Raw genomic sequence first — 16,466 nt, forward strand, 5'->3', positions numbered from 1 at the left:
TGAAGAATGTACCCAGGTCCTAGACGCGCGCGCACACGCACACCCCCCACACCCACACCCACACCCACACCCACACACACACTCTGATTTAATTAGTTCCTGTCGTTGCAAAACTCGCGTAAGCAGTTGACCATAGAGTTACACATCCTTCGTCATCAGCAAATATATGGTCCTACTTTCACAACTCTATCCAAGCTAAGCTACGACTGCTTGCAATATAGTTGGCCAACATGTGGTGTATAGTGACCGCAGGGACACAACAGAAACAGCAGAGATGTCATGTCAGATAGTATGCACAGGACATTAGCCAGCTATAGTCAACCATATCAGATCATGAATCATGATATCAGCATGACATCGGCTGGGCCATTTGGACAAAGTCATAATATTGTGTGTCCTAGGGTAGGTACCCTCCCAAACAACATGCAGTAATCCTGGTCTCTGACTCTCTATACTGCCTCCCCCTGGCCAGCCTGATGGGAGGAAAAGGAACTGGTTGGAATAACGTGTTCCTTCCACTCGCTACGTCCAACCGGGTAAACTCCCCCGTCAGGTGAAAAGAAGGGGCTTGGACGCCTCATGCATTGAAGGAAGCACGAGGTCAGTCCGTTGTTCTCCCCAGGTTGGCAGAGGGAGTGTAGCGCCCAGAATTACATTAGACAATTGACACACAGGGTTAAACAGGGGATAAACAAATTAATTAAAAAGAATATAAAATATCATATTGTGACAAACAATAATATAAATAATAATTGTAATGTTTATTTTGATAAAGCTTGAGTGAATTAAACAGGAGAGGAGAGGAAAACATAATATAATATCACAATTGCATCTGGTCTCATGTCACAAGTCACAATATCAATTAGAATATAATATCGATATATTGGTCAGCGCCTACATCAGCATAGAATTTGGGCGGGAGAAAAAGACAGGAGGAGCAGTTACAGTCTAAAGGGGGTGTGCGCGCGCTCGTGTGCGTGTGTGTGTGTGTGTGTGTGTGTGTGTGTGGTGCGTGTGTTCTCATTACTGAATGACTCTGTTCACATTGTTGGTGCTTCAGACAAGAGAGACAGATTTTTTTTTTGACTGCCTTTGGGAAACAGGGATGAATCTGGCCTTTCACACACAAACACGGCCTTCTCATGGTGACAGAGACAGACCTTGGCAGCCAGAGGAACCAGAGTGGCCAACACCAGCTCAGTGTGCACGCCACAGCTCAATCAATATCTTCCTTTTCAGTGGTGGAAAGTAACAAAGTACATTTACTCAAGTACTGTACTTCAGTAAAGTACTAGAGTACCGAACATGTACTTGCAGTTGCAACAGACCATTTCTATAATAGGATACTGATAGTACTACTGATAGTAAAGAATTTGAGTACTTCAATCTCACTGTTCCCTTTTCCACTACAGAGGAAGCATTTCACAACACACCACATCAGAACTCACAAGTGTGCTGTTGTTGAGAAGACAGTCGCAGTATAACTGACATAGCATCGCGGTTGGCTGGAAAATGTGTATGAACAAATAGAAAAAACCTGTTCCAATGGCTCCAATTGAGTAAATGTCATTTAGTCATGAGCTCTAATACTTTTCATCAGTTAACCACTTTCAGCCTGGTGTCCCTATTTTGGGCATGGCATTATATTTTTTGATTGTTCAAAAATTGACAATTATTACAAACTGCTATTGCCCAATGCCTATATATCAGTATGCTTTATGAGCTTGTAGATCGGCTAGTTTTTAAACATATAGAAAGTATAAGAGCGGTTGAATATCTGTATTATCCAAAGAGATACGTAAATAGCATCTATACAAAAATTAAATAATAATAATGGTGATTCCAGCCGACAATGACAATATAAATGTCTTCAGAAGTTCAGATGGTGTTTACATAACGTTAAAGCTTTAGTTTAGACTTTGCACAGAGGCTTTCCTGTCGCTGGTTTAACGTTTGATTTCAGATGTATACTTAGTTGCATAGTGGCAGTGCACACTGGTGTTGGCTGCTGTAAATGCAGATATAAAAGCTCAAATCCCGTCACTCACGAATGTGACGCGTTGCGAGCTTGTAGATCTGCCATTGACTGAGCGCGACGCCGGCACTCAACCAAGTATAAATCAGACTTAAAATGGACATCTCCGATCAATCAGTCTCAGTCTGTTTCCAGAGAGGACCAGCGGCAGCAGCCCTTCCGTATGGAAGTCAGATGCAACCTTACGGCTACGTGTGTAATAAGTGTGTGTGTGTGTGTGTGTGTGTGTGTGTGTGTGTGTGTGTCTGACTGCCACTGTTCCAGCTCATTGACCCAAAAGGACAGCTAGTAAGTCCAGCTGCACTCAGTCAGCAGCTACTGTGCTGCTGCCGCTTTAAAATAATCATTTAGAAGGTTATTATGTCGGGGGCGGGGAGTGGCTAAGATTTTTTTGACATGCTATTCAGAAGCGACATAATAAAGGTTGAGCATGGAACTGAATACATTGCATTGCTCTGCTGCTATCGGCAAAGGGCTTGTTCGTTGTGTGCCGCTTTTGATGGCATGGACATGGGTATATGTTGGCCCCGTCAACCGGAGGGGAGGGGCCTCGCTCCGCTCAGGCAGAAGAATTGAGGTCACCAACCTACGTCTCATGTTAATTACAGCAGATATGTGTCAACTGCACTCACGGTGCAAAGTCCCTCTCATCTGAATTCATGTGTGTCGAGAGGCGGGCTAATCTGAGTGTGAATTCCCGACTGCTACGGGCGGTTACTTACAACATGCTCTGGCCTATATGGATGTATGTGTAACCACAGGGCTGACTACACTACAGCATGCCATCTTAATTTAAAAGTGGGTCTACTCCCTCTCTGCACACATACCTGCACTCGCGTGCATGTGTCGTATGTACTGTGTGTGTATGGGTTGGGTGACACACTGTTAACTTTCAATGGGGGGGAAACCTGCTAAACAAGCTGCTTTAGAGTGAGCTTGTTTGTGTCGTTATCCACAGGGGAATCACACACACTGTGTGTTGATGTGGGAGAGGACAGGATAGGCCTGTTAAAGAGCCCTATGGGTTAATTCACTGGTTTTCGACCTGTGGGTCGGGACCATGAAGTTTGTTTGTTTGTTTTTGGGGGTTGAATGCCTCAACTCCTACTTTTATTTTGAGTTCCTATTTTTTTGTTAATTAACTAAAACATTAAATACAAAAACCAAAATATATTACAACATACATATCAGCTCCAGCAAACAGGAAGAGGAGCAGGGAAGCTGTTACTGGCCCTGTAGTTGCACTGTCTGACTCAACAATAAACAATCATGTTTTAAATCAGTGCTTCTCAAACTGGGGGTGGGGGACCACTGGTGGGCCATGGCCAAGGCTCTGAAAATGCATGCGGCCCACCAATCTGACCACTGAACCTGTGTCAGATGGGCAGGCTTGTAGTGCAAACACATTTGAGATTTTTAAATGGGCCGAGATCCAGGAAATGTTGAGAACCACTGTTCTAAATGATGAGAAACATTATTGTAAATAGGAGGATGGGGGGTTGTAATGAATCCATGAGGACATGAGTCCTTATCCCACAAGCAGGCATTTATGCAACTGCTAGGTCCACCACTAGAAACAAGTTAATTTACTGTCTGTCAGCATACATTTGTACATACCTACAAACAAAGTAGAGTGACAGGGTGTATCCTGTCCTGACCTATAGTACGTTCGGCGGGGTGTGGCAAAAATAAATTATAAATAGAACCACTGGAAAATATAGTTTATGTTCAGAACAATGACCAACTAGAACAAAGACAAAGATGGCATGTCAAATTGTCAAGAATAACAAGAGTATGCAGTTAGTGTTGATATTACTCAAACAATGGAACAATATAATTTGTCTGTAAGCTCAAGTCTAGATGGATGGAAGAAAGAATCGAGTACAAGGACCCCAGTGGAAACAAGCCGAAAGGCTTTCTTAGATTCATCCTTAAGCAGACCTTCTCTGTGCTTGTCCATGCAAACTGTTAATAACCAATCAATCAATGAGAGAAAGAATACACACAGGGTACAGTTAAGAGTGTACAGATGCACCTGCTAGGTAGGTCTACCACTTGATTTACAAGTTGATTTACTGTCAACCTGGTTGGTTACATATTTTGTACACTCCCAGAGCTACAAATGGATAAAACACTGAGGGATTAACTCAACCGTACAGTTTGTTTGCACTAAGTGTTTGTTTTGCACACTGTGTTTGTTTGTACACCGTTATTACACTATGGTTATTACCAAATAATGTGAACTTAAATTACAATCCATCAACGTTGGCTTGCTACGCAAAGGGCGCACCTTGGTTTACGATAACTCTAGGCTCTGGTTGACGACAAATGCGTAACGTCAACACACAGACACTTGGGCAGCTCTGCTTCAGGTTCGCTTGACCTGAATAGCGACTAAACCGTATATTTCCTTCAGTGGGTAATCCATAACAAACTAAAAGAGTGGAAAAGGTGATCTTTGTTATTGATGAACCGAGAGAACCACACAAATAATAAGTTATATACCTGCCAACAAAATTCTCCAACACGGAGCTCTTTCCAGCACTCTGTCCGCCGACCACGGCGATCTGCGGAAGGTCCAGATTACAGCTCTGTCCGATGGTGCTGAAGGCGTCTTGAAGCTTGTTGATCAGGGGGATCAGGTCCTCCATCCCCCGGTTCCCCATGGTGGTGGTGGCTTCTATTCGCTGGGTCCGTCCGGGCTCTCCTCTAGCTCAACACCAACCTGGGAGGCTAGCTGACGTTAGCTTAGCAGCAAGCTGCTCTGGTTACTCTCCTCCACAATGTGTTCAGTTCCACCCAGCGCTTCGAAACAGTAACCACTCCTGGTGAAACTTATGCCATTAGCGTTCCGTCGGTTCACAAAAATATCATCTCGTGATATTTTGAACGCATTAAATGTTCAAAGTCAGGGGGAAAAAAGGGGGGGACGGAAAACCCAAACTCACAAAACAAAACTTCCTCTACGCATCGCCATCCGGTCAGGAGAGAGACGAGTACGACACCGATCATGCAAAAACCGGCGAGTCGAAGACCCGCCCCCTGTCTGGGAATCCCGGGCAGCTCATTGGCTAATTTAGATGTCTGTCAAGCACGTCTTCGTCTTCGTCGAAGAAAGGGATCAATTCACCTTTGGCAGTTTGAATTTCCGGTCTAAAGCGGATACGGAAACGGTACGTGTGCCGTGCGTGTTGTGTGCGTGGAAATGACCGGATATACATGGGTGGTCTGGACCGGATCTGAGCACTGGGCAATGAATGGGAAGCAGGTGCTGCGCAGTGTTGCCATGTTCGCTTCTTATAAGCGACTTTAGGCTTGTTTTTCTGTCAAGTTGCTTGTAAATACAGTAATAGAGGTTATGCGCATGAATAAAGTGAGTGGAAAAGTGAGTCGTTTCCGTCGTTTAATGCAATTAGACTTTTCTGTTTGGATGTATGGGCTGTCAAGACCAGAAAGTAGTTTTTTGTCACGTTCCCGCATAAATTTGTTTATATTATATTTGTTAATATTTATTAACAGTTTGCAGAATTACAGTACATTTCAAGCACAAACTCAATACAAAGACTGTTAACTGTGAGTGGACGACCCAATTAAGCATTACACTTGTTTACAAGAGGGACCACCATGTTCAATTCATCAAAACATTTAGAGACGTACAAATAGACACTTCTATATAGTCAAAGAACAGAACAGGAATTCATCATAATATTTCATACAAAACTTAAGTTCAAAAATTGTGAACTATCCTTATAAGGCCTCAGGGATCGCTTCTTTGGGGCTTGTTTTCATAGACCTGGTTGCTTGTTTCTCTCGCTCGAAAAACCGGGCAACACTGGTACGGCTGGAAGAATATTGTGACCCTACTGGCGACGCGAGGTTACTGCACTCCCGAGGAGGCGTGCGTTTTTCTTTGACTTAACAGCTTCTCATTGGTCAACTGTACTGTCAATAGAGAGCCTGTCACCTGACTCACGCACGTTTTCGTGTGTTCAAAAAAGAATGCAACATGGCCGCGCCCAGGGAATGTGCCGCACAGTCTGACAACAAAACTGAGGATAGCAGCAGCATGTCTTTGCAGAAATCTCTCTCCGCCGTGGTATCTCCGCTGACTCTGCGACTGATCGCTGAATGTCCAGTGACAAAAGCACGAGCGTGTGACCTCGTGCTGCCACACGGCGCCGTCAGCACCCCCGTTTTTATGCCCGTCGGTACCCAGGGAACTCTTAAAGGGATCACTGTGGATCAGTTGGATGCTCTTGGGTGTCGGATTTGTCTCGGCAACACGTACCACTTAGGCATGCGACCGGTATGTGGAATACTGCAATGAAATTTCAAGTAGCATTATAGACATGTCTCTTGGAGACTATTGGTTCAATGGTTCATTGCACGACCTAAAATAGACTATAAGCTTATAGTCTAGCTCTGGTCCATAGCTCTAATGCGTTGCATTTAGAGCTATGGACCAGTCACCAGAGCTAAGTCTAGTCTAGTAGGCCTACTGGTGTGTTGTTGCCATCAGTCACGTCTCTCTCAAACTCTTGGTTAACTATATTAAAATTATTGATAATGTGTGCCTCCTTATCTTCATTTCCACTATCCATAGGGCCCAGAATTGATTGAAAAAGCGGATGGTTTGCACGGCTTCATGAACTGGAAGCGAAATCTCCTTACAGTGAGTGCCCCCCCCCCCCCCCTTCTTCTCCTTAAAGGACCACTTTTCAACCTATCTTCATATAATAGGTCCTCAGTAATAATCATGATAAAATGGCATGATTTTTTTCTACTCAGTCTGTGTCTCATAGGAGGGCTGTGGGCAGTTTAGAAACCGGCCTCCAGTGACATCATCATTAGGCAGACCTTTTTTTAAACAAGGTTTTTTTACAAAAATGTTTAGATTTTCATTGGCTTCCATTTTCGATGGCTTCCATTTTTGCATTGCAACTTTTCAGGACTAGAAAGGCTGCAGTTTCTATTAGCTTGTATTCCCCGTGTGTGTGTGTGTGTGTGTGTGTGTGTGTGTGTGTGTGTGTGTGTGTGTGTGTGTGTGTGTGTGTGTGTGTGTGTGTGTGTGTGTGTGTGTGTGTGTGTGTGTGTGTGTGTGTGTGTGTGTGTGTGTGTGTGTGTGTGTGTGTGTGTGTGTGTGGGGCTGGCTATCACTATCTCACAGGATAGTGGAGGCTTTCAGATGGTGTCGCTTGTTGAACTCTCAGAGGTGACTGAGGAAGGGGTCAAGTTCAAGTCTCCATATGATGGCACAGAGATTCTTCTAAGTCCGGAGAAGTCCATAGATATACAAAACAGCCTGGGTCAGTAGGCTTGAGTTTTACTCTGGTTATTTTGTGCAATAACTTAAAAATATATTGCATACTGTGTCTATTGGAGGTCATGTCTAGACTCGGTATCTCAGGAATAAATTATCTAACTAGATAAAGTGCCCCTCGGGTCACATGTCTCCACCAGGGCAGGGCAGGTTGTGGCCTCCTGGTGGCGCTATAGTAGGCCAATGTGAAAAGGGTGCCATTTCTAATTTGGATGGTAATTGGATGATTTGAGGCATTTTGCTCCAAAAATATGTTATGCAAAAATCCACCTGTGGCCAATGTGAAAAGGGTGGGATATATTCCTCAGCCTAGTAGGAAAGTCTGTGAAAGATTTCACGTAAATTGCACACTGCGTTCATGATTTGAGGCTTTTTGTTCAAAACGGTCCAATCCTGCAAACTTTGTTAGCCAATTAGGATGGAATATGAAATATCGGACAGATCCGTCTTGAGCACATGACTATAGAGATAGGTCCTCATTCACAAAGGAGAAATACACCGCAGTGTAACGTATGCGTAAACAGATACTAAATATCATCGTATTTCTCTGTCCGATCACGCTGCGATTTGCTCCCGTCGTATTCAGGGAAGATGGTGTAATCACTTCATTTGTGCGGATCGCAGAGTGTAGCCTTTCCGCATTTTTCCCAAGCGATTCGCCTGGTGTCGCCTGGTTAGAACGCCCATCCCACACCATATAAGGCAACAGGAAATATCGAAATACGTCATCATAGCCTGCACCGGGCTTTAAATTATATACAACAGCCGCGATGAGCTTGTAGAGCAGTTAATTTTGACAGGCGGGTCTCTGCATGGACAGATCTTCAAGCAAACAGCGCAAGTTTTGTATATAATTATAAACGAAACTTGCCAACTTGGCACGCATTGCTTCACTCCTTGTTAAATGTCAGAACGTTAATAAGTTAACTGATGTTACAGTTACTTTCACATAATGAGAAAGAAGTTAATTTGTATTGTTCACCACACAACCAAATGCTAAAACTCGGCAAACTCGGCAATGATAAAAGGCCCTATTGATTAGTCTACTGCGGTGATTGATTCCCTGCCCTGCACTGTCGGATTTGGAAAGCAAATATATCCGGACATGCATGGACACAGGACATATTTTCTTTCTTTTTTTTCTTGTGGGATTTGGACTTAAGGCTATATTTCATCCGACCCAACTACGTTGTATGTTTCCTCAGCTGCAGGTAAGAGTTGGCTATTCTGTGTGGCGTCCGCATGTGATCAATATACATATTATAAATTAATACCACGACGCAAATGGAGGCAGATAGGTGCTTGCAGCAAATGCATTTAGGCCTACGTGAAACTTTAATTGGCTGAGTCTCTGTCAACATGCTGATCAGCGAGTTACAGTGGTAATAATAATCATCATCAACAGCCTTTCTTGTCTGTCTGTCCGTCATGTTTGTGAACAAGCGCGAGTGGAGGTGAGCTGGCTTAAAACTATGATATGACTGGCCGACTTTCAAACACGCTGATGCCATTCATTCAAATAGGCTAATGTGGTCTTCTATTTTTTATATAGGGCTAATCCCCCCCCACACACACACACACACGCACCGACAGTCAGACTGACTCAAAGGAGCTCCATAACGAAACAATTTAAATAGGCCTATACTGCAGACATTACTACACTAAACAACGTTGGATTTGTACAGTGCAGAATGCAGATAAGTGTATGTTCTTATTATAATTGTGAGTTTGTTTTTTAACATGCAGCGCGAGTCCGCGAGACTGCGAGAGCCGATCTACAAGCTCACAGCGCGTTGCACTGCGAGTAGAAAGCTGTCAAGTGAGCAGCGCAATCGCGCATGCTAGAAATATCCTAATAAATAAATAAAAAAGGTGTCGGGCTTGCAGGGGCAGTTTCTGTATGGCACTCTAGGCTAACCTGCCTCTAGAATGCATGCATTTAGGCATACAGCTCCCGTTGGCTTTTATATAGGCTATATTTTTTTTATGTGCGACCAATGTTGGGGACACATGCCTACATATTTTATCTGAGATTTGGGGACTTTTAATTGATTCAGCATGAAGACTAAAGACTTCTTAATAAATCTACGCAAGCCGTACACGACCATGAGAGGTGGCGCAGCTTTCAGCGGAATTTCCGACCAACCCACGTCACCGTCAAGTTCACGTTCAAGTTCATGAATTCCCACGTAATGTGGGAATCCACGTAAATGCCTGTCCGCTCACGTTCCGCTCACGTAACGTCACTTTATGAGCGTAAACGCCGTTGTGAATGAGGACCATAGTGTTTAAAGATTTGCATGATTTTTGGACAGAATCTGGAGGAGTAATATCAACAAATGTGTTTTACAAAAGTCGGCCTCCTGGTGGCACTATAACAGGCCGTTCTGGAAAATTTGGAGCAGAGGTTCATCGTTGGCATCCAGGGAGTGTGTGTGACTGTGTGCGCAAAATTTGGCATCGACCGGGTTAACGGTGCCGGAGATTAGCTGTACACAGACGGACGGACAGACGGACACGCACACGGACGGAGTGCAAAACATACTCTCTCCCCATGCCTTCGGCCTATACTTGGCTATTGCTAGTGGTGGGTATTGCCCGCAACCTCACGATAGATACGTATCACGATACAGAGGCCACGATAGGCCTACGATCGCCCAGACGCCCACACAATCGATATAGCAGCTTGTGTATCGATTCACATATCAACTGGAGTATATATCTATATTGCCATGTTGATTTATTGAACCAACCACTAGCTATTGCTATGCCGTCACTAAAGGTCAGTTGTGGTTCCATGCAGGGTCAGATATCATGATGCAGCTGGATGATGTGGTAAGCAGCACCCTGACAGGACACAGGGTGGAGGAAGCCATGCACAGATCCGTTCGCTGGCTGGACCGCTGCATAGCGGCCAATAAAAATGCAGACAAACAAAATCTGTTTGCAATCATCCAGGGTGGGCTGAATGCAGAGCTCCGCAAAACCTGCCTGGAAGGTAAAGATTTGGTTTCTTTAATACGGTATTAGTCAGAAATGTAAACGGCACGAGGTACAGACAGACGGCTTGTTTCCATGGTCATCCTATGTATTAAATTCATCAATTCATTCATTAAATTCATCAACATACAAACATAAAATAATACAATAATGCATGTCATCAACAAATGTATAGAGGAGAAAAGGGACAAATGTTGACAGTGAATGACACCTACTTTCTGTGGCTCAAGAGGTAGAGCAGGTCGTCCAATGATCCGTGGGACGGCGGTTCGAATCCCGGCTCCTCCTGTCTACATGTCGAAGTGTCCTTGGGCAAGACACTGAACCCCAAATTGCTCCCGATGTGCTGTTTGGTACCTTGCATGGCTTCCGCTGCAATCGGTGTATGAATGTGTGGGTGAATGTATAATGCACAATCTATGTAAAGCGCCTTGGATAAAGGCGCTATATAAATGCACCATTTACCATTTATTTACAGTACCTCCCTCTGTGGTCTCCTGATGGATGGTTTATCAGGCTAGCTTTGAAAGAAAACAGTGATTATTATTCTTTTAATGGATGGACAGGGCATTTGTTGCTCCACCTCTTCCAAACATGGCTTATTTGTGTTTCACATCATGTGCACATTTCTGTCCTGAAGAAATGACCAAACGTGACGTTCCTGGTTTTGCCATCGGAGGCCTGAGTGGAGGAGAAGAGAAGGACGATTTCTGGAGGATGGTTACACTGAGCACGGACCACCTGCCGCGAGAGAAGCCTCGATACCTCATGGGTGTTGGGTGTGTGTCCCATATTAGTGGTTCTCAACCTAGGATTTTTGGGGAGTCCCCAGTATGACAGTGACGTAACAATTTAAGGACGTTTAATACCTACAAAGGAATAGACCATTACTGCAAAATAATCAACAAACTACACTAATTTAATTTAATTTGGCCAAACAGCAGATCTACAAGCTCACACGTCTCACAATACGAGGTGTTGTGAGTTTGTAGATCGGCCATTTTTACAACATTTATATGTTGAACCGAGTCAAACAAAATTGAATGCCTCAACTCCTACATTCCAAGTGGTTATCAGAGTGTGGGGTCCCCAGTTCAAATATGATTATTTTGGGGGCGTCACAGCCTGAAAAGGTTGAGATAATTTATGTCTCCTTCCTGTGTGTTCCTCATGTGTTCTTTTAGTTATGCTGTGGATCTGGTGGTGTGTGTTGCCCTGGGCTGTGACATGTTTGACTGCGTCTTCCCCACCCGCACTGCAGTAAGTACTTAAACCTTCCGGCCTTGCAACACTGATAAATCTTTCATCTGTATAAGGGAAGGAAAACTTTAAAACATCACTGACTGCGCTCAAGGCAAAATCTGGTGTTAGTCCCCAAGACACTCACAATCCAAATTTAATTACACTCTCAAACAGATGATAAATGCGTTTAAATCGTTTTAGGAGTGGTTGACAAGAGTACAGAATATCTTCAGCCTGTGGCTGTCATCAGTGTACTTGTACATTAATGATAGCAATATGATTAGGCTGTCATGATTGTACTTGAACATTAATAATAGCAACGGACAAATTGCAAACTCATGCAAAGCTGCAAATTATTTGAGCTTTTGCTGATGAAAAATCAGTATCTGACATTTGCAGTGATGTTCTTCTTTTTACTCCAGAGGTTTGGCTCTGCCCTGGTGCCGTGGGGATCCCTCCAGGTCAAGCAAAAGCAGTATGCCAAGGACTTCCAACCCATAGACCCAGACTGCCAGTGTCCCACCTGCAAAAGGTAAAAGGAGATGCAGCAGTAAACGATGAAGGTGCTTATTATGGATGAAATGTTAGCTGTAATTAATAATGGATAAATGAACAATGACAGCGTTATTTTAGTCCTGTTAAACCCCTTTATAGTAAGTGAATAGCTCTTTTCTAGGGCTACACCTCCACAGTACACATCATCCAGAGAGTGGAGATGCTCTTAAACGTTGAATTCAAGGAGAATTTTGTTGCATTCCTAAGCCAATAATTCAATGACCAGGTGGCTGCTCAGTAGGAGACTCTTTGAGTCTCCAGGATAGTCTCTGCCGGTCATTGCCGGCCATCAAATTATTAGCTTAGGAATGCGACAAAAAAAACCTCCTTGAATTCAAGGCTTCATGGTGTGTGTAATTGATAGAAAATAAGTGAATTTGGGTGAATTATTCTATAAGTGGTTAAATTAATAGGAGTGCTCTGAAGGAGGGTTTGGTGAACTTCTGCACCCACAGTGCCAAATGTGTCTGGCATGTTTGTATTTAGCTCTGGTCCATAGCTCTAATGTGTTGCATTTAGAGCTATGTTACTCTCGACTTCCGGGGCTCGCATGAATGCAGACCAGCCTCTCGTCTTTAGCGTAAATAAAAAGAACGTTTTTGCTACTCACCAAAACAAAGGCGGGTTGTGTCATTAGAAAGCCTACTTTCCTTAGTGGAATTTGTTTCCACCGGGAACAAAATACTTTTAGTTACTCCACTGCGCCTTCTACCAATATTGCCCAGAGAATTGCCTCATAGAGAATATTTTTTATTTATTTTTTAAATCCCTTTCTAGCCAAAAAGTACTGTTTATACGTGTGGTGGGTGGCTCAGAGTGCTTTCACTAAGGAAAGTAGGCTTTCTAGTGACACAATCCGCCTTGTTTTGGTGAGTAGCAAAAACGTTATTTTTATTTACGCTAAAGACGAGAGACTGGTCTGCATTCATGCAAGCCCCGGAAGTCGAGAGTAACATGGCTCTAAATGCAATGCATTAGAGCTATGGACCAGAGCTAGTTTGTATTGTCATACACAAACAGCACATATGAAACATGTTGTCTTGTCTCAGACACAGTCGGGCATACCTGCATGCCCTATTCAAGACTGATACGGCAGCCATGCATCATGTCACCATCCACAACATCAACTACCAGGTCAGTGTATTTGTAGTAACTACTTCTTCCCAATAAGTATTCAAACCATTGACCATTTAAAAGTAGCACCAAGAGGCTGAGCTTTGGCAGCCAAACTAAACCAGAAAACGTATTGCTGATGATAAGATAATGTATTAACACAAAATAATAAGGTCTAAAATGTTGTACTGAAACTTAGATAAATGAAACTGAAGGCAAAAATGTCTCCTTGAATGTTCTTGGTCATCTCTGAAGCACTCAGGAAAGTTGTTCCTGAACTGCTGTTCCCCACAGTTGACCAAGTTTCACAACTGATATGTTGACACTTATCGCTGACTGGTCCTGAGCATCAGTCTTTCCATCTAATGGCTCATTAACTGTCAAACCTAGCATGGTCTTTGTCCAATTCCTTTGTTCTTTGATAGATATGTCGAATTCTGGGATGCTTTAAACTACAAATGCTGCAACTGAGTAATTTCTTAGTCTTTACTGAAGTGTCCCAGCCAAAACGTATTCCATTTTCTTTTAGAAAAGTGAATTTCCCGTTATGTGTCCTCTTTATCAACTGTGGACACATTTCTAGACCTAGAGCGTGTCCACCTTCACAGAATAAATAACTTCAGAGTAAACTAAATGGTAAAATGGTAAATGGTGCATTTATATAGCGCCTTTATCCAAGGCGCTTTACAAAGATTGTGCATTACATTCACCCATTCACACACACATTCATACACCGATTGCGGCGGAAGCCATGCAAGGTACCAACCAGCACATCGGGAGCAATTTGGGGTTCAGTGTCTTGCCCAAGGACACTTCGACATGTAGACAGGAGGAGCCGGGATTCGAACCGCCGACCCATGGATCATTGGACGACCTGCTCTACCTCCTGAGCCACAGCCAACTGACTTTCCTTTTCCTTGGTTCCTTTCTCTTTTTCAGCTGTCACAGTGGTTGGGAGGGGGGCATAATGGTGGGGCAAAAGTGAAAGAAGTCTCAACTATAGAGAGCGACACAAATATTAAGCAATGCCTGCTGAAGGAGTGCTAACGTGACGAAATGCGTCCGTGAAGCGATACTTTTCTGAGCTGTTCCAAATAACAGAGACAATCTGATGGATTTGAGTTCTTGTTTTCAATGCCATGTTCAAATGATTTTATGAAAGTATGATATTGAAGTGGGTCACCATCAAAAAATTGGGCATATAGCAGCCAGACAATGTATTAGTAAAGGTGTGATTTTGCTTTGTTTCTCCATCACGGTATATATATTGTTCCTTGTTCAACTGAACCTCTGGTTCCCATCTGGCTTGCCAAGAGTGCTGCAGTGCGAGACTTGACGGTCGGAGCCACAGCTCTGCCCGTGGCAGTGACCACTGACGCCGATGCGCCAACAGCTCCCTCTGTTGTTGCGTTTGCTGTCGGTGAATGCACCGGAGCCACAGCGCCACCTGTAGTTGTTGTTACAGTTGGTGTTGTTGTCTGCCTGGCAACTCTGGGTTGTGAGGGGACCTGTGGGTTCATTGTGAATGTGGTGTAGAATCAGCTGTTTGCTGTCGCTTTTCTAAATAATATGACAACGTTACATCTGTCACTTTCGATTTTATAGAAAGACCAGATCTCTTTGAACCTTGCACCTTCATTTTTGCCATATTAGCAGCCATATTTGTCTACAGCTCCAGCTGCTCCTTTCCCCTACTTAGCTGCTCCATGTGTACCTCCAGGGCATGTCTATCCTTGGATCATTCTTTGCTACACATTTAGATCATTAAAATGCCTTTTCTAAAATATGTACAGTGTATTTATATGCATAATTTTGAAATCTAATTAAAATGATTTTGTAACTACATTAACCCTGGCTTCCCTATTTGGGCATGGCACAGAAATAGTGAAAATATAAGATATACAAAAGCTGTTAGATTTATTTTCACCACAACGGTGTGGTATACAACACTAGAACGGGCTTATCTGTAAATTATTCAAATGAAATTGAAATTAAATAAATACAATCTTTCTCCTTTTTTGCAGCTCACGCTGATGCATTCTGTAAGACAAAGCATTGTGGAAGGTCGGTTCCCAGAGTTTATCAGGACGTTCATGGAGAGAATGTTCCCCTCCCGTGACCAGTACCCTGGCTGGGCAGTGGATGCCCTGGCCTCTGTCAACATCTCATTGGATTAAAACCGGAAAGACTAGAGACGTTTGCTACAGTATAAGAAAAAGAGGTTGCACATCAACAGCAGTAGAGTGCTAGACTCAAAATCCAGTATACAGTACATATCAAAAATTGGTGTCACATTCAAAATGTCAAATAAAATTTAGCCGAAACGCGTAAGCGATCGTTTATTGGCGTGTGCCAATAAAAAAGTGGAAATGTGAGTACTTTGCCCTCCACTATTTGAAATTGTTGATGTTCTACCTTTTGGTGATTTTTTTTCCCAATGCTTGTCTTTGATATGGTGCTGGGACCACTGGGATTTGGGCTATGTTTGTTTTTATTTTTTGTATTGTTCATATGGGTGTTTTCTTTTATTTAAACTGTTTTAATTTGCATTGCCAGTTGTCTTGGTGGTGTTGGAATAGATTGTTTTATACAGTTGGATACATGTGAAGCATTCCTCTTTAAATGTGCATGATCAGAATGTGTAACTGAAATGATGAATCCCCTCTGGTACCAGACTTTTTGTCGTTGCCATGGCTACAGAGCAAGGCCTAGACCCACTTAACCCATTTAGACCTGAGGCCCATTCTACAAGTGCCTTTTAAATCATTAGCCTAGTTCTCACACTTTCAAGATGTTTAAAAAATGTTCAAAAATAGCAATTATTGATAAAGAAATACATAGATATTTTTGAAGAGCCAATGCTAAAATGACATAGAAGTTGTATTTTGACTTCCTTTACATTTTGTAATTTTCCATTTTTTTTTTTTTTTTTATACTATTTATTTTCCATGTACAACAAACAATAAATAGACATTATGGATTGTTTCTATATTGCAGTATTGCTACTTTTACTCAAGTACAAAATGTGAGTATACCAACTTTCTCCACCACTACTTCACGTCTACTGTATATTAATCCAGTGGTTCCTGAGGATCCTTGGGGGGGTTCCAGTGGGTCCCCAGCAATATTAGTTTAATATACCTATACTGTAGTATGAAAATATTTCCAACCATTTGAACCCTATAATAGTAAAATAGCTGA

General features: G+C 42.9%; 2 protein-coding genes across 7 annotated transcripts in view; one reads left to right on the plus strand and one right to left on the minus strand.

Annotated features, from left to right (window-relative positions):
• LOC306937467 (dynamin-2) overlaps positions 1–5,008 on the minus strand; it is a 48,721-nt gene extending 43,713 nt beyond the window's left edge. For all 6 annotated transcript variants that reach the window (XM_079521243.1, XM_079521242.1, XM_079521241.1 and 3 more), the window contains exon 1: positions 4,541–5,008. In XM_079521243.1, the coding sequence (XP_079377369.1) occupies positions 4,541–4,701 (161 nt within the window). In that variant the 5' untranslated portion in view covers positions 4,702–5,008. The remainder of the gene's footprint in view (positions 1–4,540) is intronic.
• Positions 5,009–5,996: 988 nt separating this feature from the next.
• Positions 5,997–16,250, plus strand: qtrt1 (queuine tRNA-ribosyltransferase 1). Its single transcript, XM_079519491.1, has 9 exons — positions 5,997–6,341; positions 6,639–6,707; positions 7,203–7,341; positions 10,159–10,353; positions 10,996–11,134; positions 11,540–11,615; positions 12,020–12,129; positions 13,202–13,286; positions 15,290–16,250. The coding sequence occupies exons 1-9, from the start codon at positions 6,042–6,044 to the stop codon at positions 15,440–15,442; spliced, it is 1,266 nt and encodes a 421-aa protein (XP_079375617.1). The 5' UTR covers positions 5,997–6,041; the 3' UTR covers positions 15,443–16,250.
• The last annotated feature ends 216 nt before the right edge of the window (positions 16,251–16,466 follow it).

Source organism: Electrona antarctica (assembly GCF_951216825.1).
Source record: "Electrona antarctica genome assembly, chromosome: 14".
Lineage (NCBI taxonomy): Eukaryota > Metazoa > Chordata > Actinopteri > Myctophiformes > Myctophidae > Electrona > Electrona antarctica.